The sequence below is a fragment of the Heteronotia binoei genome, chromosome 7, assembly GCF_032191835.1.
Source record: "Heteronotia binoei isolate CCM8104 ecotype False Entrance Well chromosome 7, APGP_CSIRO_Hbin_v1, whole genome shotgun sequence".
Classification (NCBI taxonomy): domain Eukaryota; kingdom Metazoa; phylum Chordata; class Lepidosauria; order Squamata; family Gekkonidae; genus Heteronotia; species Heteronotia binoei.
In genome coordinates, this window is record NC_083229.1 from 295790 (window position 1) to 319619 (window position 23830).

A 23830-nucleotide genomic window follows, 5' to 3' on the forward strand; every position below is an offset into this window, starting at 1 on the left:
TTGATGATGGGCGATTTTAATGGGACAATACAAAATAATCTTGACAGATCAAGCCAAAAGAAGAATGATAAAGAAGGGAAGCTACCCAACTCTTTCTTTGAGTTGATTAAACAGGAAAATTTAGAAGACATTTGGAGAAAGTTTAACCCTGAAGTAAGAGACTATGCATTTTTCTTAGCGAGACATAACTCTTTCTCTAGAATAGATATGTTATGGGGTTCCCATAGTTTGGGCCTCATAACAAAAAAAATTGAGATTCTACCAAAGGTTTGTGCGGACCATAATCCAATATGTTGGTCTACAAAATTGCAAATGAAAACAAAAAGATGGAGAATTAATGAGGATTTACTACAAGATAAAGACATTGTGTCATTCTTAGAAAAGGAGACTGCAGCATTCTTCCAAATAAATGAAACGGATGATATGGAATTTCAAACAGTATGGGACACCTACAAAGCAGTAATGAGGGGACTATTAATCACATTGAATAATAAAGACAAAAGAGCAAAGGAAGAAAGGTTGTCAGCATTGCAAAATGAAATAAATAAAAAAGAAAGGGACTTAAAAAAAAAGGCCAGGGAAAAAGAAATTAATAAAAGAAATTACGATATTACAATCCCAAGTTAAGCATTTGCTGAACAAAGAATTAGAATGGAATTTAAAAAATCTGAAACAGAAATCGTTTGAAAGTGCGAATAAACCTGGTAAATATTTGGCCTGGCAATTGAAAAAAAAGAAAGAAAATAAGACTATAAATAAAATTACGGTGAATGGGAAAGTAATAGTGGATCAAGAAGGAATCAAAAGAGAATTCTTTAAATACTATGCAAATTTATTTAAAGGTGTGAACATAAGGAAAGAAAAAGTGGAAGAGTATCTACGGAATATCCAGATGGCACCTTTGACTGAGTACATGAAAAAGACCTTAAATGACCCAATAGAGAAAATTGAAATAGAAGCAGCAATAAAAGCAATAAAAGAAGGTAAAGCCCCAGGGCCAGATGGATTTACATCAAAATTTTATAAATCTCTTAAGGATGAAATAACACCCAAACTGTTGAAATTGTTAAATACGATAAGAGAGGAAGGGAAAATTCCAAAGACTTGGAGGGAAGCTGTAATTTCTTTGATTCCTAAAGAAGATAAAGATATCACAAATGTAAAGAATTATAGACCAATTTCATTGTTGAATAATGACTATAAGATCTATTCAAGAATTTTAGCAGAGCGATTGAAGCAATATTTGATCAACTTTATAAACAAAGACCAAGCCGGATTTCTTCCTAAAAGACAAATAAGAGACAATGTAAGAGCTGTTATTAATGTTGTGGAATACTACGAGAAGCATCCAGAAAAGGAAGCAGCCTTATTTTTTGTCGATGCTGAAAAAGCCTTTGACAACTTGAACTGGGACTTTATGTTTGCGGTAATGGAAAAAATTAATCTAGGGGAACAATTTATAAAAATGACAAGAGCAATATATATGGATCAGCTAGCAAAACTGTGTATAAATGCAGATCTTACCAAATAATTGAAAGTGAGTAAAGGAACAAGACAAGGATGTCCATTATCACCATTGTTGTTTATAATGACTCTTGAAATTTTGTTACAACAAATTCAAAAAGATAAAGAAATAGAAGGTTTAAAAATTAGAAGATTCTCATAAATACAAAGCTTTTGCAGATGATATAGTGTTTATATTGGAGAATCCGATCCAAGTGTCACCATTGTTGCTAGCTAAGATAAAAGAGTATGGAGAATTAGCAGGATTGTATATAAACAAAGAGAAATCGAAATTCTTATGTAAAAATATGCAACCAAATAAAATAAAAGAATTACAAAAGGTGACGGGTTGTGAAGTCACTACCAAAGTTAAATACCTTGGAATAGAGATAACAATGAAGAACATTGATTTATTCAAAAATAATTATGAAAAACTGTGGTGTAAGATGGACAAAGATTTGATGAAATGGAATAGGCTTAACTTGTCCTTACTGGGCAGAATAGCTGCAATCAAGATGAACATTTTGCCAAGAATAATGTATTTGTTTCAAACTATCCCGATTGTAAAAGATGCCAAACAATTTAACAAATGGCAAAAGAAAATTTCTGACTTTATTTGGGCCGGAAAGAAACCAAGGATTAAGATGAAGATTTTAACGGATGCTAAAGAGAGAGGGGGTTTTCAACTTCCGGATTTAAGACTGTATCATGATGCAGTTTGTTTGACATGGATCAAAGATTAGATAATGCTGTTAGATAAAAAACCTTTATGGTTAGAAGCCCACGGGAATAAATTCGGCTGGCACGCTTACATGTATTACGGGAAGAATAAAATGGACGGTTTTTTCTCTCACCGTTATATTAGAAATATTTTACTAAATACTTGGATAAAATATCAGAAATATGGGGACGAGAGAAAACCGCTATGGATAGTGCCAGCAGAAGTAATAAAAGTAATAAAAGTGCCAGCAGAAGTAATAAAAATAACAGCTGAATCTGATGAAGAAAGAGAGATGTCATATAACCAACTGCTCAAAATGCAAGGAGACAAAATTGAATTAAAATCCTCAGAATCCTGGTTTCAAATGCAACAAATTAAAAGCATGATGGAAAATGATATTAAATTGGAGGGAATTAGACGAGAACAAACAGAACTGGAAAGGGTCCTGCTTGGAGATAATGAAAAACTGATATCGAAAGTATATAAGTTATTATTGAAATGGTCTACAGAAGCAGAAGTAGTAAAGTCTCAAATGGGCAATCAATGTGATTAGAGAAATACAAATGGATGCATGGGAACACCTTTGGAAGAACTCAATGAAGATATCAACTTGTCAGAGTATAAAAGAGAACTGTTTTAAGATGATGTATAGGTGGTATATGACTCCGAAAAAACTGGCTAGGATGAGCAAGAAAATGTCGGATAGATGTTGGAAATGTAAAAAACATGAAGGTTCTTTCTTCCATATGTGGTGGACTTGTGAAAAAGCGAAAGAGTACTGGAAGATGATACAACAAGAAATCTCCAAAATTTTGGGTTATGACTTCAAGAAAACTGCAGAGACGTTTTTGCTTGGATTACAATTAGAAAAATTTCCAAAGGAAGACAGGACTCTAATTTGGAACTTGCTATCAGCTGCTAGGACATTATATGCGCAGCTTTGGAAGCAAGAAAAAATACCGGAGAAATGGGACTGGACTATGAAAGTTTTATCGTGGAGTGAAATGGACAAACTAACTAGAACACTAAGAGACTATGATTTGGAGATATTCAAAAAGGAGTGGAGGAAATTTAAAGGATATATGGAGAAAGAGTGGAATGTAAAAAGACATTGGACAATCTTTTAGTATTAATGAGAAAAAAAGAAAATATATATATTGAATTTTGATCAGTTAGTAGTACCTTTGGCACTGAACTTGAATTTATAACTTCGGGGAAGTCAACATTGGAGGGAGGGGGGATTGAAATGCCATATGGGTTAGTACTGAAATAATTAAGAAACAATTAAGTTTTGTAACCATATGCTATCAATAAATTGTTACAACACAGAAAATATGTCTATCAGTGGCCGCTAGCCATGGAGACTGAGGGGAACCTCCACATCCACAGGCATAAAGCCTCTGAATCCCAGAACCAGGAGGCAACATCAGGGGAAGGCCTGGGCCTCTTTATGCCCTCCTGTTGGCCCTCCAAAGGAACTGGTTGGCTGCTGTGTGAGACAGGAGGCTGGACTAGGTGGACCCTCCCTGGTCTGATCCAGCAGGGCTCTTCTGAGGTTCTTCTCAGGGGAAGGCCTCGGCCTCTCTGCCCTGTTGTTGGCCCTACAGAGGAACTGGGTGGCCACTGTGTGAGGCAGGAGGCTGGACTAGATGGACCCTCCCTGGCCTGACCCAGCAGGACTCTTCTGATGTTCTTCTCAGGGGAAGGCCTCGGCCTCTCTGTCCTGTTGTTGGCCCTCCAGAGGAACTGGTTGGCCATCGTGTGAGACGGGATGCTGGACTAGATGGACCCTCACTGGTCTGATCCAGCAGGACTCTTCTGATGTTCTTCTCAGGGGAAGGCCTCAGCCTCTCTGCCCTGTTGTTGGCCCTCCAGAGGAACTGGTTGGCCACCGTGTGAGACGGGATGCTGGACTAGATGGACCCTCACTGGTCTGATCCAGCAGGACTCTTCTGATGTTCTTCTCAGGGGAAGGCCTCGGCCTCTCTGTCCTGTTGTTGGCCTTTCAGAGGAACTGGTTGGCCACTGTGTGAGACAAGAGGCTGGACTAGATGGACCCTCAGTGCTCTGATCCAGCAGGACTCTTCTGATGTTCTTCTCAGGGGAAGGCCTCGGCCTCTCTGTCCTGTTGTTGGCCTTTCCGAGGAACTGGTTGGCAACTGTGTGAGACAAGAGGCTGAACTGGATGGATCCTCACTGGTCTGATTCAGCAGGGCTCTTCTGGGGTTCTTCTCAGTGGAAGGCCTCAGCCTCTCCACCCTGTTGTTGGCCTTGTGTGAGACAGGAGGCTGGACTAGATGGACCCTCGCTGCTCTGATCCAGCAGGGCTCTTCTGAAGTTCTTCTCAGGGGAAGGCCTCGGCCTCTCTGTCCCATTGCTGGCCCTCCAGAGGAACTGGTTGGCCACTGTGTGAGACAGGAGATTGGACTAGATGGACCCTCCCTGATCTGACCCAGCAGGGCTCTTCTGAGGTTCTTCTCAGGCGAAGGCCTCAGCCTCCCTGCCCTGTTGCTGGCCCTCCAGAGGAACTGGTTGGTCACTGTGTGAGGCAGGAGGCTGGACTGGATGGACCCTCACTGGTCTGATCCACCAGGGCTCTTCTGAGGTTCTTCTCAGGGGAAGTCCTCGGTCTCTCTGCCCTGTTGCTGGCCCTCCAGAGGAACTGGGTGGCCACTGTGTGAGACAGGAGGCTGGACTAGATGGACCCTCACTGGTCTGATCCAGCAGGGCTCTTCTGAGGTTCTTCTCAGGGGAAGGCCTCAGCCTCTCTGCCCAGTTGTTCGCCTTTCAGAGGAACTGGTTGGCCACTGAGACAGGAGGATGTTGGAATAGATGGACCCTCCCTGGCCTGATGCAGCAGAACTCCTCTTAAGTCAAAACTGGCCGTGCAGCTAGGACATCATCTGCTAATACTAAAACTCGTTTCCTTACCCCCTGGCACTAAAAGCCTGAAGAGCCAAATGGTTAAGCTATTTTGTAAGAAGGCCAGTTGCCTAAGACAGCCAGGCACTCAGGACCAAAAGAAACTCACTGGATGTCTTTAGAAAGATACCAAACATTGGACTTAAAGGATTTCTTCTCATCAGTGAACTGGAAGGTATCTTAGACCAGAAAATGACAAGGGATTCTGGGAGGGTGCAGGTGCCATCCAAGAGGGCATTCCACCACAGAGTACGGGCTGTCAGGCTCTGTAACTCCTGGTCCTCAGGGAACGAGTTCGTACCCTTGAGGCCGAGGTGACTGCCCTGGAGAAGCAGAGACGGTCAGTTAGGCACTTGGGGAAGACTCTCGGGGGAGTATTAGATGAGCCCCGCTCTGAACGTAGCAGCCCCGTTGCTGCCAGAGAGTGTGAGGGTCGAGAGAGAACAGGGCACCGTGCTGAGGATAAGGGGAATGCGCCCTCAGAAGGGACCTCTTCTTTGGTTGGTGAGCGGGAATCCTTTCACGCCAAGGAACCATCCCTGGGCAGGGGGAGAGGGGTTTTTTTTGGTAGTTGGTGATTCAATCCTTAGGCAAGTAGACAGCTGGGTGGCGAAACCGCGTACTGACCGTATGGTGACTTGCCTGCCTGGTGCAAAGGTAGCGGACATTACGCGTGTAGTAGATAGGGTGATAGACAGTGCTGGGGAGGAACCTGTGGTCGTGGTGCATGTTGGCACCAATGATGTGGGGAAATGCAGTCGTGAGGTCCTGGAGGAAAAATTTAGGCTGCTAGGTGGGAGACTTAAGGCCAGGACCTACAAAGTAGCCTTCTCGGAAGTGCTACCTGTTCCACGTGCAGGGCAGGAGAGACAGGCACAAATTAGAAGTCTCAATGTGTGGATGAGACGATGGTGTAAGGAGGAAGGGTTTAAGTTTGTTAGGCACTGGGATGCTTTCTGGAACAAGCGGGAACTGTACAAAAGAGACGGTCTCCACTTGTCCCCGGATGGAACCAGGCTGCTGGCGCTTAAAATCAAAAAGGTGGCAGAGCAGTTTTTAAACTAAATCTTGGGGGAAAGCCGACAGGAGATGAAATGTCTCTGGTTTGGGAGGACTCGTCTCAAAGAGATGAAGGGTTGGCTATTTTTCTACCGGGTAACGGACCAGAGTTGTCCACTGTGATGGTGACAAACACTATGGACTGTCTGCCAGAGTCTCGAGGCGGCAGGAGGAAGGTGGCGGGCCTAGCTTGCCTGGGAAATTATAGATGTTTGTATGCAAATGCTAGAAGTGTTCGAAGTAAAATTGGTGAATTGGAATGTTTAGTGTTGGGAGAAAACATAGACATTGTGGAAATTTCAGAAACTTGGTGGAATGAGGAGAATCAGTGGGACACGGTGATTCCTGGATATAAGTTATATCGGAAGGATAGGGAGGGAAGGGTTGGAGGTGGGGTGGCTCTGTATGTCAGAGAGGATATACGGTCCAGTAAGACTGAGGTCAGAGAATTAGATTTACTTTTAGAAATGCTTTGGGTTAAAATAGAGGGCCCTAAAGGAAATTTAACTATGGGAGTTTGTTATCGCCCACCAAATCAAAAGAGAGAGGATGATTATAATATGATGGAAGGCTTAAAGATAGCAGCTAAACGTAAAAACTGTGTTGTAATAGGTGATTTTAACTACCCGCAGATTGATTGGGTCAATATGTGTTCTGGTCGAGAGAAAGAGATTGAGTTTCTTGATGCTCTCAATGACTGTGCTATGGAGCAGATGGTCTCAGAATCTACCAGGGGTGGGGCGATCCTGGATTTGGTCCTAAGTAATGCCCAAGACTTGGTGAGAGATGTAAAAGTGATTGCGCCACTTGGGAACAATGACCATAATGTTATTGATTTCACCGTTTGTATAAATAGGGAGTTGTCCAAAAAGACCACCACAACCACGTTTAACTTTAAAAGGGGTAAATCCTCTGAGATGAGGAGGCATGTGAGGAGGAAACTGAAAGGAAAGGTAAATACGGTCAAAACACTTGGGGAAGCTTGGAGACTATTTAAAACTATAATCCTAGAAGCTCAGATAAAATACATACCACAAGTTAGGAAAGGCACAAACAGGCATAAGAAAAGGCCTGCATGGTTAACAAACAAAGTAATGGAAGCTGTAAAAGGTAAGAAGGACTCCTTTAAGCGGTGGAAAACCAGTCCAAGTGAGATTAGTAAAAGGGAACACAGGCTGTGGCAAATCAAATGCAAGACTGTGATCAGGCAGGCAAAAAGGGACTATGAGGAGCATATTGCAAAAAACATAAAGACCAACAATAAAAATTTCTTCAAATATATTAGAAGTAGGAAACCAGCCAGGGAGGCAGTGGGGCCCTTGGATGATTACTGAAGGAGGATAGGGAAATGGCTGAGAAGCTGAATGAATTTTTTGCCTCCGTCTTCACTGTGGAAGATGAGAACTTTTTGCCCGCCCCAGAACCACTAATTTTGGAAGGGGTGTTGAATGACCCGAGTCAGATTGAGGTGACAAAAGAGGAGGTCCTAAAACTGATAGACAACTTAAAAACTAATAAGTCACCAGGTCTGGATGGCATACATCCAAGAGTTCTGAAAGAACTCAAAGTTGAACTTGTGGATCTTCTAACGAAAATCTGTAATCTTTCATTGAAATCTGCCTCCGTTCCTGAGGACTGGAAGGTAGCAAATGTCACACCCATCTTTAAAAAGGGTTCCAGAGGAGATCCAGGAAATTACAGGCCAGTCAGTCTGACTTCAATACCGGGAAAGTTGGTAGAAACCATTATCAAGGACAGAATGAGTAGGCACATTGATGAACACGGGTTATTGACTCAGCGTGGGTTCTGTAAGGGAAGATCTTGCCTCACTTACCTGTTACATTTCTTTGAGGGGGTGAACAAACATGTGGACAAAGGAGACCCGATAGATGTTGTTTACCTTGACTTCCAGAAAGCTTTTGATAAAGTTACTCATCAAAAGCTCCTTAGAAAGCTTGAGAGTCATGGAGTAAAAGGACAGGTCCTCTTGTGGATCAAAAACTGGCTGAGTAATAGGAAGCAGAGAGTGAGTATAAATGGGCAGTCTTCACAGTGGAGGACGGTAAGCAGTGGGGTGCCGCAGGGCTCAGTACTGGGTCCCATGCTCTTTAACTTGTTCATAAATGATTTAGAGTTGGGAGTGAGCAGTGAAGTGGCCAAGTTTGCGGATGACACTAAATTGTTCAGGGTGGTGAGAACCAGAGAGGATTGTGAGGCACTCCAAAGGGATCTGTTGAGGCTGGGTGAGTGGGCGTCAACGTGGCAGATGCGGTTCATTGTGGCCAAGTGCAAAGTAATGCATATTGGGGCCAAGAATCCCAGCTACAAATACAAGTTGATGGGGTGTGAACTGGCAGAGACTGACCAAGAGAGAGATCTTGGGGTCTTGGTAGATAACTCACTGAAAATGTCAAGACAGTGTGCGTTTGCAATAAAAAAGGCCAACGCCATGCTGGGAATTATTAGGAAGGGAACTGCAAACAAATCAGCCAGTATCATAATGCCCCTGTATAAATCGATGGTGCGGTCTCATTTGGAGTACTGTGTGCCGTCCTGGTCGCCGCACCACAAAAAGGATATTATAGCATTGGAGAAAGTTCAGAAAAGTGCAACTAGAATGATTAAAGGGCTGGAACACTTTCCCTATGAAGAAAGGTTGAAACGCTTCGGACTCTTTAGCTTGGAGAAACGTCGACTGCGGGGTGACATGATAGAGGTTTACAAGATAATGCATGGGATGGAGAAAGTAGAGAAAGAAGTACTTTTCTCCCTTTCTCACAATACAAGAACTTGTGGGCATTCGATGAAATTGCTGAGCAGACAGGTTAAAACGGATAAAAGGAAGTACTTCTTCACCCAAAGGGTGATTAACATGTGGAATTCACTGCCACAGGAGGTGGTGGCGGCCACAAGCATAGCCACCTTCAAGAGGGGTTTAGATAAAAATATGGAGCAGAGGTCCATCAGTGGCTATTAGCCACAGTGTGTGTGTATATATAAAATTTTTTGCCACTGTGTGACACAGAGTGTTGGACTGGATGGGCCATTGGCTTGATCCAACATGGCTTATGTTCTTATGTCCTAACTCTATCCTATGGAAAGTAACAAATACTAACCAAATGGCTTATTTAATACTAACTTTTAGTCTAGGTGAATGCTGTAGTCCACATGCATATCAAAGAAAATGTTTGAAGTGCAAAATGTGTTTAGGAGACAGTGAGACCAAAGGAATGTAACCGTTATTAGATACGACTGCTAGCTAGCCTCTTCCCAGGGGCTAAAAGATAAGAGCGAGCTCTCGTGTGCAAGTTTGCACCTTGACTCCCCTTTGTTTTGAGAATACTGCTATTGTTTAGATATTGCTTTGAAGTAGGTTCCATAAGTCCCCGAAACACTCATACCAAGGTATTAGTCTCAACTTCTGTTTCAAGCTATGCGTTTCCAATAAAGTATACATTGTTTAAATGAATATGTCCTTGAGTCTCCATTGCCTGACATTTTGAGACTAATCTGTAAAGAGGTTTATCTGAAAACGACCACTTTGAAGTCAAATGGCTGAAAAAGTTTCGAACAACAGAGAACCTCCAGGGGAACCGAAAACTCCCCCGTGGCACGCCCTTGGACATAAGCGAGCCACGGGAATCGAATCCCCATCCTACACCCAATCTTTGTTCATCCGCCCACAGCAGTGGAAGCCAAGGACCTCTACGGCACTGATGGATGCAGCCCTGGAGCACCACGAGATCCTCCTCACCCGACCCCCGGCTGGAGAAGAGTTCGACGCCTCACGAGTGAGGCTACCCGACTCAGAAGACAAAAGTGAGGTCGGGGATCCCAGAAAGGGAGACGAGGCTGCCTGGATGGAGGAGAAAATCATGGAGAAGGTGAAAACCCAAATGAAAGGGCTGGCGAGGGACCTCCGGAGTGAGATCCAGAGCATTACCCAGACCGTCACCTGGGAGCTCGGGTGGCAGATCGACCGAATGCAGGCCCTGTGGGAAATGGAACGCCAGCAGCCACGAGGATCGGTCCCACCTGCACCACCTCCTCCGGCGAACCCTAGCAGTGGAGGGAGTGGAGGAGACCCGGCATCTCCTCCTGGAGGTCCTGCACCTCGAGAACCAGGAAAGCCCCGTAAACTCAATCTTAAGTTTGATGGGGACCCAGAAGAAGTGGAATACTTCACAATCCAGGCAACTAGCTACATGCACTATTGGGGAAACTCCTTCCCTGATGAGCCCAGCAGAGTGGATTACCTGGGATCGAAACTCACGGGAGCGGCACGAAGGTGGTACGTGAGTCTGTACGAGTTGAGGGGGCCGGAATTGGGGAGCGTGCACATCTTCCTACAAGCCATGCTACACCAGTACAAAGACCCCCTTCGAGAAGCCCGCACCCTGAACGTGCTGAAAGATCTGAAGCAAGGAGGTCGCACGGTGAGAGAATACACGGCCGAGTTCCAGGCCCACTGCGCTAGGGTGAGAGGGTGGAATGAGGTGATGAAGATCAAAGCCTACCAAAGCGGCTTCCGATCTGCACTCTTGGATCGAGCCCGCCACCAGGCGCGACCAACTACCCTGGTGGGGTGGATCCAACTAGCCGGAGAAGTCAAGACCAACATGGATCGAGTGGCCTTGCAAAGGCAACGTGAGGAGTCAGAGTCATCATGAATTGCAAGAAATACTGGATGCCAAGTTTAAACGGGGGATACTGCACTTCTTAGTTCGTTGGAAATACTTTCCCCCTTCCTGCGATGAAAGGGTCAAGTCAACCGACCTAAGGGCACCTATTCTATTTAAAAGATTTTACCTACTGCACCCAGACAAACCCCGAGCAAGAGCTTAGGGGGGGCACTATGTCAGGCTCTGTAACTCTATCCTAAGGAAAGTAACAAATACTAACCAAATGGCTTGTTTAATACTAACTTTTAGTCTAGGTGGGGGGGGGGAGGTGGGCTCCCTCTTGGGTATCCTGCCCCCCCCCCAGGGAAAGTGTATGCGCAATCCATAGCCTCTCCTCTCCCGGTGCAGTGAACGCCGCGTGGTCACTGTCCGGCTATGCCTGGCAGATGGTCACTGCAATGGCCTCTCCTGCATTACTGCATCCGTGGCAACACCTTCCCGCTGGTCCCCCCCGTTTCTCACAGAGTTTGCCACGTCATGGTGTGACCGAATGTCCGGCGGTATAACCGGATGGGCAGGCTGGGCTCACCAACCTCGCCAGCCAAGAGAAGGAAAACTCTTAACATCAAACCCGGGCAGATAGAGCTCATTAATGTAACACCTACCACCTGGAGGACTCGCTGCCGGCGTCCCGGCTTACTGGGCCATGGCAGATGACCCCAAGGTGAAAGGGTGGAGCCAGTACCGCGCACACTGTGCTTCACCTAAAAATTCCTCTGCACAGGCCTGAAGGGCATATCCACATCCACAACCCACAACACACCAAGTCCTGCAGCGATGGGCAAGGGGCGAAACAGCAGGTGGAAGATGCCACTGGAAGCCGCAGTCCCGATCCTGCATGTAGGCGGTTCAGGGTATTGGTCGCATAATGCTGACCCGGAGACGAAAGCATTTTTCGGCAGCACCCTGAACGACCAAGCAGCCTTATCTAGGGACAGCACTGCTTGCTCCACACGGAGAGGGGCCTAGAAAAGGTGGCCTAAACCAAGCTCGTCTCCCCCACCCCAGTTGGCTAGCCGCGGTCAACGGGCATCCTTACTTGCGGTCAAAAAATCTACAGCACCAACGCCAAATCAGACTTTTCCCTGCAGCCACTGTGGCCGGATCTGCCTGTCCCGCATTGGTCTTGTCAGCCACCAGCGAGCCTGCAGCGGACGTGGACTACTGCACCCTTCTTAAATCTTCGTTCGCGAAGTCAAGCCAAGAGAGAGAGTCTAGGTGAATGCTGTAGTCCACATGCATATCAAAGAGAATGTTTGAAGTGCAAAATGTGTTTAGGAGACAGTGAGACCAAAGGAATGTAAGCGTTATTAGATACGACTGCTAGCTAGCCTCTTCCCAGGGGCTAAAAGATAAGAGCGAGCTCTCGTGTGAAAGTTTGCACCTTGACTCCCCTTTGTTTTGAGAATACTGCTATTGTTTAGATATTGCTTTGAAGTAGGTTCCATAAGACCCTGAAACACCCATACCAAGGTATTAGTCTCAACTTCTGTTTCAAGCTATGCGTTTCCAATAAAGTATACGTTGTTTAAATAAATACGTCCTTGAGTCTCCATCGCCCGACAGGGGCCACAACAGAGAAGGCTTTTCCCCTGGGGACAGCTAACCGAGCCAGGCACCTGCAAGAGGCCCCGAGAGGATGACCAAAGGGAGGGGGGGGGGCTGTAACGGGAGAGGCTGCTTTGTTGGAATGAGACCACTGAGGGGTTTAAATGGGACCCCTTCACTGGGATCCAGAGACTAACTGGTAGTCAGTGCAGCTGCCTTGGAACTGGTGCTGACCATGCTGACATTTGAGTCAGCCACCTGCCAGTCACATTCTGGACCCCCTGCCCTCTCCAAGCCTTTTCAAGGGTAGCCCTGCGGACAGCGAACTACAGCCTGGAGGGGGCCACTGCATGGATTGTTGTGGAAAGGTCTGACCCAGACAAATAGGAGCCAGATGGCGGGCCTGGCAGAGGTGAAAAACACTGGCCGCACTACCTGATTAAGCTGACGTGTGGCCACCCAGCCATCTTGTGGATATTATGACTTACAGTATTTTAGCACATAATTTATATGTTTTATCTATTTTAAAAATTTATTATGTAATTGATTATATTTAAAACTGTCTACATTGTTTTACTTGAATCATGGAATTCCATGTCTGTGAGCCGCCCTGAGCCCGCCTTTGGCGGGGGAGGGCGGGATATTAAAATAAAGTTATTATTATTATTATGAACACTTGGGAGGGGTTGCAAATACAGTAGAAGACAGAACAGGATACAGGATGACCCTGACAGGCTGGAAAACTGGACTAAAATCAGTAAAATGAATTTTAACAGGGATAAATGTAAAGTTCTGCATTTAGGTATGTGGAGGAACGCCATCTTAGTTAATGTTGGTGCTTCGTTGGAAGGGAACATTAAACTACTAAAGCAGGCTTTGGCCTAGCCTCCCTCCATCCCCTCCTCCCTTCCAGAGTTAAACCAGCGCCTCTAGGGGGAAAGCCTCCTAGAGGGGCAGGAAGTTCTTTTGTTTTATTTAGTTGAGTTAGGCGGGAAAAGGCCAGTTTTTCAGCTGACGCTGAAGGAGAAAGGTTGGTAGCCTGGGCTCCTGCCTGTGGGGGTGGCCCCAAGGCAGTCATTCACAAGGTAGGGCCAGTTTACACCAGGGATGAGCAGATGCATTTAAATCCACCTTTATTTGCCCTTCTTGTTGCTATTCAGGTGCTGTGCTAAACTTTTACATGTAACTGTTTTTGTTTTTTTATTTTCTTTGTCTTCTTATTAAACATTTTTTTCTGTTTTGAATGCTGGCAGTCAAACTCTGTACCACATAGATCCTGACCGCTTAGACCATGCTGCTTTATGAAGGGGGCCCCGGGGAAGGGGATAGTACCGGCGGAAGTAATAAAAATAACAGCTGAGATAGGGGAAGAAAAGTGGTTGTCATATAGTCAACTATTAAAAATACAAAGTGGCAAAATAGAACTGCAAACTGCTGAAGAGTTGAATAATAAATATGATTGGTTTCAAATGCAACAAATAAAGAGCTTGGTGGAGAATGATATTAAAACTGAAGGAATAAGGAAAGAGCAAACAGAAATGGAAAAAGTTCTGCTTGGAGATAATAATAAATTCAAAAGTATATAAATTACTTCTACAATGGTCTACAGAAGATGAAGTAGTGAAATCTCAAATGATTAAATGGGCAATTAATGTGAATAAAGAAATACCGATGGAAACTTGGGAATATTTGTGGAAGAACTCTATGAAACTCTCAACATGTCAGAATATTAAAGAAAACTGTTTTAAGATGATGTACAGATGGTATATAACTCCTAAAGAATTGGCAAAGATGAATAACAAGATGCCAGACAGATGTTGGAAATGTAAAAAGCAAGAAGGTTCTTTCTACCATATGTGGTGGACTTGTGAAAAAGCTAAAAAGTTTTGGCAGATGAGGATATGAACTTTGGTTCTTATTAATTAGGGGTTCCTTTTATAATGATGTTTTGAATTTAGTACACCGACGGGGGTCAAGTAATGGGAGGGGGAGGTAGAAAGTAATATATGGGGGGAAAGTTATTAATGATATAAGAAATTGAATATGTCTCCGGATGGAACCAGGCTGCTGGCGCTTAAAATCAAAAAGGTGGCAGAGCAGTTTTTAAACTAAATCTTGGGGGAAAGCCGACAGGAGATGGAATGTCTCTGGTTCGGGAGGACTCATCTCAAAGAGATGAAGGGTTGGCTTCTATTTTTCTACCGAGTAACGGATCAGAGTTGTCCACTGTGATGGTGACAAACAGTATGGACTGTCTGCCAGAGTCTCGAGGCGACAAGAGGGAGGTGGCGGGCCTAGCTTGCCTGGGAAATTATAAATGTTTGTATGCAAATGCTAGAAGTGTCCGAAGTAAAATTGGTGAATTGGAATGTTTAGTGTTGGGAGAAAACACAGACGTTGTGGGAATTTCAGAAACTTGGTGGAATGGGGAGAATCAGTGGAACACAGTGATTCCTGGATATAAGCTATATCGGAAGGATAGGGAGGGAAGGGTTGGAGGTGGGGTGGCTCTGTATGTCAGAGAGGATATACGATCCAGTAAGACTGAGGTCAGAGAATTAGATTCCCTTTTAGAAATGCTTTGGGTTGAAATAGAGGGCCCAAAAGGAAATTTAACTATGGGAGTTTGTTATCGCCCACCAAATCAAAAGAGAGAGGACGATTATAATATGATGGAAGGATTAAAGATAGCGGCTAAACGTAAAAACTGTGTTGTAATAGGTGATTTTAACTACCCGCAGATTGATTGGGTCAATATGTGTTCTGGTCGAGAGAAAGAGATTGAGTTTCTTGATGCTCTCAATGACTGTGCTATGGAGCAGATGGTCTCAGAACCTACCAGAGGTGGGGCGATCCTGGATCTGGTCCTAAGTAATGCCCAAGACTTAGTGAGAGATGTAAAAGTGATCGCGCCGCTTGGGAACAGTGACCATAATGTTATTGATTTCACCGTTTGTATAAATAGGGAGTTGCCCAAAAAGACCGCCACAACCACATTTAACTTTAAAAGGGGTAAATTCTCTGAGATGAGGAGGCATGTGAGGAAACTGAAAGGAAAGGTAAATACGGTCAAAACCCTTGGGGAAGCTTGGAGACTATTTAAAACTATAATCCTAGAAGCTCAGATAAAATACATACCACAAGTTAGGAAAGGCACAAACAGGTATAAGAAGAGGCCTGCATGGTTAACAAACAAAGTAATGGAAGCTGTAAAAGGTAAGAAGGACTCCTTTAAGCGGTGGAAAACCAGTCCAAGTGAGATTAATAAAAGGGAACACAGGCAGTGGCAAATCAAATGCAAGACTGTGATCAGGCAGGCAAAAAGGGACTATGAGGAGCATATTGCAAAAAACATAAAGACCAACAATAAAAATTTCTTCAAATATATTAGAAGTAGGAAACCAGCCAGGGAAGCAGTGGGGCCCTTGGATGACCATGGGGTAAAAGGATTACTGAAGGAGGATGGGGAAATGGCTGAGAAGCTGAATGCATTTTTTGCCTCCATCTTCACCGTGGAAGATGAGAAGTGTTTGCCCGCCCCAGAACCACTAATATTGGAAGGGGTGTTGAAAGACCTGAGTCAGATTGAGGTGACAAAAGAGGAGGTCCTACAACTGATAGACAAATTAAAAACTAATAAGTCACCGGGTCCGGATGGCATACATCCGAGAGTTCTGAAAGAACTCAAAGTTGAACTTGTGGATCTTCTAACAAAAATCTGTAATCTTTCATTGAAATCTGCCTCTGTTCCTGAGGACTGGAAGGTAGCAAATGTCACACCCATCTTTAAAAAGGGTTCCAGAGGAGATCCAGGAAATTACAGGCCAGTCAGTCTGACTTCAATACCGGGAAAGTTGGTAGAAACCATTATCAAGGACAGAATGAGTAGGCACATTGATGAACACAGGTTATTGAGGAAGACTCAGCATGGGTTCTGTAAGGGAAGATCTTGCCTCACTAACCTGTTACATTTCTTTGAGGGGGTAAACAAACTTGTGGACAAAGGAGACCCGATAGATGTTGTTTACCTTGACTTCCAGAAAGCTTTTGATAAAGTTCCTCATCAAAGGCTCCTTAGAAAGCTTGAGAGTCATGGAGTAAAAGGACAGGTCCTCTTGTGGATCAAAAACTGGCTGAGTAATAGGAAGCAGAGAGTGAGTATAAAAGGGCAGTCTTCGCAGTGGAGGACGGTAAGCAGTGGGGTGCCGCAGGGCTCGGTACTGGGTCCCATGCTCTTTAACTTGTTCATAAATGATTTAGAGTTGGGAGTGAGCAGTGAAGTGGCCAAATTTGCGGATGACACTAAATTGTTCAGGGTGGTGAGAACCAGAGAGGATTGTGAGGAACTCCAAAGGGATCTGTTGAGGCTGGGTGAGTGGGCGTCAACGTGGCAGATGCGGTTCAATGTGGCCAAGTGCAAAGTAATGCACATTGGGGCCAAGAATCCCAGCTACAAATACAAGTTGATGGGGTGTGAACTGGCAGAGACTGACCAAGAGAGAGATCTTGGGGTCGTGGTAGATAATTCACTGAAAATGTCAAGGCAGTGTGCGTTTGCAATAAAAAAGGCCAACGCCATGCTGGGAATTATTAGGAAGGGAATTGAAAACAAATCAGCCAGTATCATAATGCCCCTGTATAAATCGATGGTGCGGTCTCATTTGGAGTACTGTGTGCAGTTCTGGTCGCCGCACCTCAAAAAGGATATTATAGCATTGGAGAAAGTTCAGAAAAGGGCAACTAGAATGATTAAAGGGCTGGAACACCTTCCTTATGAAGAAAGGTTGAAACGTTTAGGGCTCTTTAGCTTGGAGAAACGTCGACTGAGGGGTGACATGATAGAGGTTTACAAGATAATGCATGGGATGGAGAAAGTAGAGAAAGAAGTACTTTTCTCCCTTTCTCACAATACGAGAACTCGTGGGCATTCGATGAAATTGCTGAGCAGACAGGTTAAAACGGATAAAAGGAAGTACTTCTTCACCCAAAGGGTGATTAACATGTGGAATTCACTGCCACAGGAGGTGGTGGCGGCCACAAGCATGGCCACCTTCAAGAGGGGGTTAGATAAAAATATGGAGCAGAGGTCCATCAGTGGCTATTAGCCACAGTGTGTATGTGTGTGTGTGTATATATATATATATATATATATATATATATATATATATATATATATATATATATATTGGCCGCTGTGTGACACAGAATGTTGGACTGGATGGGCCATTGGCCTGATCTAACATGGCTTCTCTTATGTTCTTATATTGCTAATAAAAATTGTTTGAAATAGAATAATTGGGCCGGGCAAGAATTCGCAGACACAAGCTGGGCCACAAAGAAAGCCTTCTTTGCAGCCTATTAAGAATCAATATTTTTCTGTGGTAGGATTTAATGTTAAATCTTTCCGTGCTGAATGCTTATATAAAATGGTCTCTTTTTATTCTTAAGCACTTGACTGTGCAATGTACATCCAGACTGAAAGAGTCCCTCTGAACATTTCTTTGGAAATGTGCCTATTAAATGTTACATTTATTAAGACTTTTGATCATCCTTGTAATACATATTTTAAATAGTACCCCTCTTTCTTTCTGTATCCCCATTCTTTCAAAATACATAATTTTTGGAAAGAGTAGGGGTATGTATATAGACATGGATTTACATATTGTCTGTCTGGACCCTGTTGCCTTTGAGTCCTGAGCTTCTGGGAGAGGGAAAAGAATAAACTTCTCTCTCTTAGTCAAAAACCACTCAAGGGTGGCAGTGACCCCTGGCACCCTCCCCCCGCCAGGCTGCTTTGCAGGACTCCTTGAATTGGTGGGTGGTGGTGGTGGGGTGTCTGCTGGAAGAGTGGTTTGGTGGGCCGAGAGAGGCGCCCTTCCTTTTCCCCCTCACCTACCTGGCCGCTCGCCACAGGGCTCTCTTCTCTGCTTCCAGGGCTGTCTGTTTTCATCAGCGGCAGTGGGGGTGGTGGTGGGGAGGTGTCTGCTGGAGCAGTGGGTTGCCCCCCTTCCTTTCTCCCCCCACTCCCATACCTACCTGGCCGCTCGCCACAGGGCTCTCTTCTCCGCCTCCAGGGCCCGCCGCTCTGCAGGGGAAAGCTCTCTCTTCTCCTGAGTGCTGAGGAGCTCCGGGCTCTGCATGCGCAGGCGCTCCTGGTGCCGCCGCTCCGCTTTGGCTGTCCTCACGGGCATGCTCCACTCTCCCCCCACTCTGGGACAGAGCCTGCTCAAAGGAAGAGGAGGGCCCAGAGAATGAAGCCTGCCAGGGCCGACTGAGCCCCGGGAGCTGCCCGCCCCCCAGTCCCTCCCCGCCCCTTACCCAGGCATGCCAGGGGGCTGCTGCTCCGGCCGGGAGCCCTCCTCGAGGGAGTTCCTTGGAGAGTCAGCGGCTCCCTCAGGATACCTTGTGGGAAAGGGAAGAGTCACATGAGCAGGGCCCAGGGAGCTTCCAGCAGCAGAGCTGGCTGCCGAGGCCTCCTGTCTTCACACATGCAGGAGGGAAAGGCTGGAGTGCCCAGGGACTTGGGAGAGCAGGTGCCAGACAAGCTGGCCCCACTGCTGCCTGCCAGCCGGGGCAAGGGAGGTGCCCTTCCCTTTAGAGGGGAGGGGGGTGTCACACATTGATTTCTAGGCCCACCTTCCTTGCAGAGAATCAAGGTGGGTTACAGGATAAAAACAGCACATTTATGAAGCAAAGACTTCCCATGAAGAAGGCAACAGTGCAGAATTACACTGCCTGAGGCAAGGCACTTTGGAGGGCCGGGAGCAGAGACCAGGCCATGCAGCTCACCAGGCTGTCGGGGACAGGAACGCCCTTCCATCCAGCTTCTCGACCTTGTACTCCACTCCCTCAATCATGATGCTTGACGGGGCAGCAGCCCCTGTGCCTGCAGGCCGCTCTCCCATGCCAGCCTCCTCTTCCTCTTCCTCCGCCTCTTCCAGCATCTGGGCTCGCTTCTGCTGGAGCTTGCGGGCTGCCCAAAGGAAAGAAGGCTTGGTGGATGCACAGCGGCTGCTTCTCGGCAGCCTGTCCTGGGGGCTACGCCCACCCCCAGAAGAGAAGCCTATGTGACTCCACCCTGTCTGCAGACCCTGCCACAAGATGCCTCCAAACCCAGCAGCACCAGAAGGCTGGGGAGGGAAGGGAAAAGTTCTTGGATCTGAGAGGAGCACAAAGTACACTCCAAACACAGGATCTGGACAGACAACGCCCCCTCCCTCCCTCTTGAATCCCTGCACCGGGGTGCCCTCCTTCCGCTTCTCTCGCTCCCTGGGGAACCCATGGCCACTCCCAGCAGACGCCTGGTGATGCTCCAATGCCACCCACGCATTCCAGCCCTCTCAGCTGTGGGGCCATCACAAGAGCAGGAAATCCCCCCCCCCCCCCGTAAAAGCGGCAGAAGCCACAGGCCACTGCAAAGGCAGCTGGGAGAGGAGAGAGCGGCCACTGTGCTTGGCCAAAGGGGCTGCTGGTGGCAGCCATGTCCTGGTTCATGAAACCCACTCGGGGGGCCAAAGAGGAAGAGGGAGGACCTGGCAGTCCTCCCACCCCCTGCACCCTGAGCCCATGACACAAAAGCAGCATGCCTTGCGATGTGGCTCAGGGAAGGAGGGCAGCTGGCTCTGCCCCTCAGCGCCCCCCCCCCCACAGAGCCCTTGGTCTCTCCTGCTCAGCAGTGGGTCCGTCTGCCTGGAAGCCACCACCCCCAGGCCACTGCTGCTCCCAGGGAACCAAGAAGGAGCCAGAGGCAAGGGTTTTGGGTTCCACTTAGAAGCCATCAATCTTGACTCCGGCAAACGTGGACTGGCTTTCTGTGGATTCTTTCTCCTAACACCTCACTGAAACAATCGGGGACTGAACGTGCAAGACTGTGAAGTGGGATAATTTGTTCGTTAAAGTGCCTGTGTGCAATCTGGATGAAAGCATTCATTACAGACGGTTTTCTCATGATTTTGGTTTATGAGTCAAAGGCAAGCTGCGTGCACTCTGGTTTATTTTTCTGCAGACTGTTTGGATTCGTTTTAGTGCAGCCTGTTTGGGAAAAGAGGCTATGTCCAAGTGTGTGCGTGCACTCTGGGGTTTCTTACTGCAGACTGCTTAAAGGTAGAAGCTTTGGAGTATTTAAAGTGCCTTTTGTGCACATTTATATTGTTCATCTTAGATTGTTTAGAAGTAGAGTCTCCTCAGAAGTAGAGGCCACAAGGTTTTTCCAACCACACCTATTTCCCCCTGTAATAAATGTTTTGATCGTCTCGTTCCAGCCGGACATTTCTTCTGTTACAATTCTGCTTAACCTCCTGCAGGGGGCCCCCTTTCCCCTCCAGCTGCTCCCAGGTGGCCGAGAGCCTGGCCTGGCCTGGCCTGAGGACGGAAGAAGCACATGCAGTCTCCACCAAGGGCAGGCTGGGGACCGCATGGCTCAGCTGGCAGAACCCCCGGCCCGGCCTTGGAGGGCTGCCAGTCTGGCATCCCCTCCAGCCTCTTCTCAGCCCTGCCCCTCACCTTCCTCCTCCTTCATCTTCTTCAAGTCCTCTTCTCCAACCAGGGACACCCGCTTGGGGGGCTTCTCTGCCGGCTGCTGCTTCAGCTCCACCTCAAAGTACTTCTGCCGCTCCCGAAAGGACCGCTGTTCCGGGCTGTGCAAACCTCCTGGTGGCGCCACCTGCAGCAGTGGCAGCAGCAGGGTCTTCCTTGCTTGCTCCCCTCCCCTCCCCACCCCCTGCCCAGCAGCCAGACCCTTCCCAGCAGCCGGACTCACCTGGGACAGGGCCTGAGGCCTCTCTGCACCTTCCTGGCTTTGCAGCTCCTGGAAGAGAAGGGGAGACACGATGGGACTGCAGCACACTCGGGATTCGCCTCCATGCGGCCACACCCCAAGGCCATCCCTGGCTCACCTCTGGCTCCAGCAGCAGGTGCGAAACTGGAACCGCCGCAAAGGCCTTGTAAGCCTGCTTGGCGCTGAGAGAGATCTCCTCGGGCAATGGAGAACCAGAAGACTGAGGCAGAGACGGGGAGAGGCTGCGGTCAGGGGGGCCAGTTCTAGATAGCTCCCAGCTGTGGGGGGGGGGGGGGCAAATGCTGCAAGCCAGGGGAGGTGTGGAGCCGGACGAGGGAAGCCTCTGGGCTTACTCACAGAGCTGTGGGTCCTGGAGCAGAGCTCAGGCTGCTGGAATGGGTTGGGACTGTCCCTGCCCTCCGAGGCAGCTGGGGGCCCCCGCATGCGGGAAAGTGGCTGGATGGTCCCGGGCTTCGTCTGCGTGAAGAAGAAGACGACTGCAGATTTATACCCCGCCCTTCTCTCTGAGTGGCTCCCCTCCTATATCTTCTCCCCCCACAGCAGACACCCTGTGAGGTGGATGGGGCCAAGAGGGCTCCCTCAGAAGCTGCTCTTTCAAGGACAGCTCTGCGAGAGCTATGACTGATGCAAGGCCATTCCAGCAGATGCAAGTGGAGGAGTGGGGAATCAAACCCGGTTCTCTCAGATAAGAACATAAGAGAAGCCATGCTGGATCAGGCCAATGGCCCATCCAGTCCAACATGCTGTGTCACACATAAGAGTCCACACACTTCACCACTACACCAAACTGGCTCTCTAGCTTGAGAGGCAGAAAGGAGGGGAAGCTGGTGCTGCGGAGGGCAAATGAGCCACAGCGGGAGGATCTCCCTGCCCCTAGGGAGCCCCCAAGCCCAGAGGCCAAGAGATGCTCAGGGCCAAGTCCCACCAGCACAGCAAGGGTGCCCGGGGGGGGGGGGGGGCGGGACTCACCGACTGGCTCTCGGGGTGGCTGGGAAAGCAGTGCAGGGAGGCCTGGAAACACAAGGCAGCCCCTGTCAGCAGGGAGGGCCTGAGACCTCGGCCCCGCTCCCCCCTCAGGCTTCTGCCCCTCCCACAGAAACAGGCACTTGCCACTTAGCCTGGAGCCAAGCCCTGGACACTCCCGGGACCCCTCTTCCTCCACAAGTCCCCCCCCAAGTCCCCTCAAGTCTCCAGCGAGGAGCATTCCTGCCTGAAAGACCAATCCTGATGCGAGCAACAGCGCAAGCCGGGATGCAGGAGCAGCAGCAGCAGCAGGCGGCCCTTGGAGGGCAGGAGGCACGCCCCCTTCAAAGCACAGAACTCTGCAGCCCCCCTCACCCTGCCCTCCACAGCAGAGCTGGAACGTGGCACGGCACACCCGGGCACTTACAAAGCGGGTCTCTCTGCCCACCAGGTGGGCAGGCCGGGGGGCGGCAGGTAGCTGGAGGGAAGCAGTGCCGGAGAGAGAGAACCAGAGACACACAACAACACAGAGAGGCTGACTGACCACGGCAGGAAAGGCAGAGACAGCCCCTAGCCCCACCCCCGCCCTGCCTCACCCTCAGCCCAGCCTGGCGGCTTACTTGCTGGCTTCCCGGAGAGTAAGGAGAGTCTCGTCGCACGGCGCCTACTTCGCTCTCCCCGGCCGGCGTCTGGAAAGCAAGAGGAGGAGGAGAAGGCTGCTTGCCAGCTCCCCTGCAGAACTGGCCATGCCCACAGCTCCCGAGAGCAGCTGCCCCCTCCCCCCTGCTCTTCAGGGGGGCTGCAGGCAGCTCTGGCACATGCAGCCAGCCCCCCCCCCCGCACCTGCCAAGCCGATGGACTGCCACCAAGGGGGCTGCCATGTTGCTCTACGCCAAGGGCCCCCCCCCAACCCCCACAAGAGGCAGAGCCAGCCACAAAACAGTCCGGGAGGGAAGGCGTGCCCAGCTCCTCAGTCTTTCAAGCAGAAGCTACTTTTAGAAGGACGTCTTCTCAGAATACTGCCTTGCACGCCACCCCTTCAGCTACAAAGAGGAGACGGTTCTTGTGCTGGGGGGGCACTTGCTGTCAAAGCAGCCTTGAGAAAACCTGCACAGCCAATCTGAAGCCCTGCAGGCCAAAAACACTGCCTGGCCCCACCCTCCCTTCAAACCCAGGAGAGGTGCTGGGTGGGCACCAGACTGGGGACTCCCACTCTGCCACTTCCCCTCTTCCAGCAGGTCACCCCCCCCCGACACTGTCCCCACGGCAGCCCCCCTGGAATGCCAAGCAGCTGGGGCCACCCCTTTCCAAAGCCCTTCCTCTCCCTCACCTGCCAGCCATCCCCCCTTCCCTCCCCTTTCCTCCCCATGAATCCATAGCCCCCTCCCTCCGGGAAAGAGACAAGCTGCTGCTCACAGCCAGGGGGGAAGGTCCTCCACAAGGACAGGAGGGGACAAAATTCAGCTCCCGCTTCTATTGCTTTTAATAATGAGCAAATTTCTATTCCAGCTGCCTCATCTATGCTTGAAAGTACCTGCCGGCACCAGCTAAGAGCTCAGAGGTCGAAGCACTCAGATGCTCAGTGGTCCGAAGGAGATTTCAAGGCCGCGCTGCCCTTTCCCCTCTGACAGACAC

The 23830-nt window shown here is 48.2% G+C and overlaps 1 protein-coding gene across 1 annotated transcript in view; it reads right to left on the bottom strand.

Annotated features, from left to right (window-relative positions):
* SCRIB (scribble planar cell polarity protein) overlaps positions 1-23830 on the bottom strand; it is a 109215-nt gene that overhangs the window by 14550 nt on the left and 70835 nt on the right. The window contains exons 31-39 of the mRNA XM_060243026.1: positions 22816-22884; positions 22202-22243; positions 21569-21688; positions 21330-21431; positions 21194-21241; positions 20938-21097; positions 19225-19408; positions 18754-18837; positions 18472-18657 (exon numbers count right to left, since the gene is read on the bottom strand). Coding sequence (XP_060099009.1) covers positions 18472-18657; positions 18754-18837; positions 19225-19408; positions 20938-21097; positions 21194-21241; positions 21330-21431; positions 21569-21688; positions 22202-22243; positions 22816-22884 — 995 coding nt within the window. The remainder of the gene's footprint in view (positions 1-18471; positions 18658-18753; positions 18838-19224; positions 19409-20937; positions 21098-21193; positions 21242-21329; positions 21432-21568; positions 21689-22201; positions 22244-22815; positions 22885-23830) is intronic.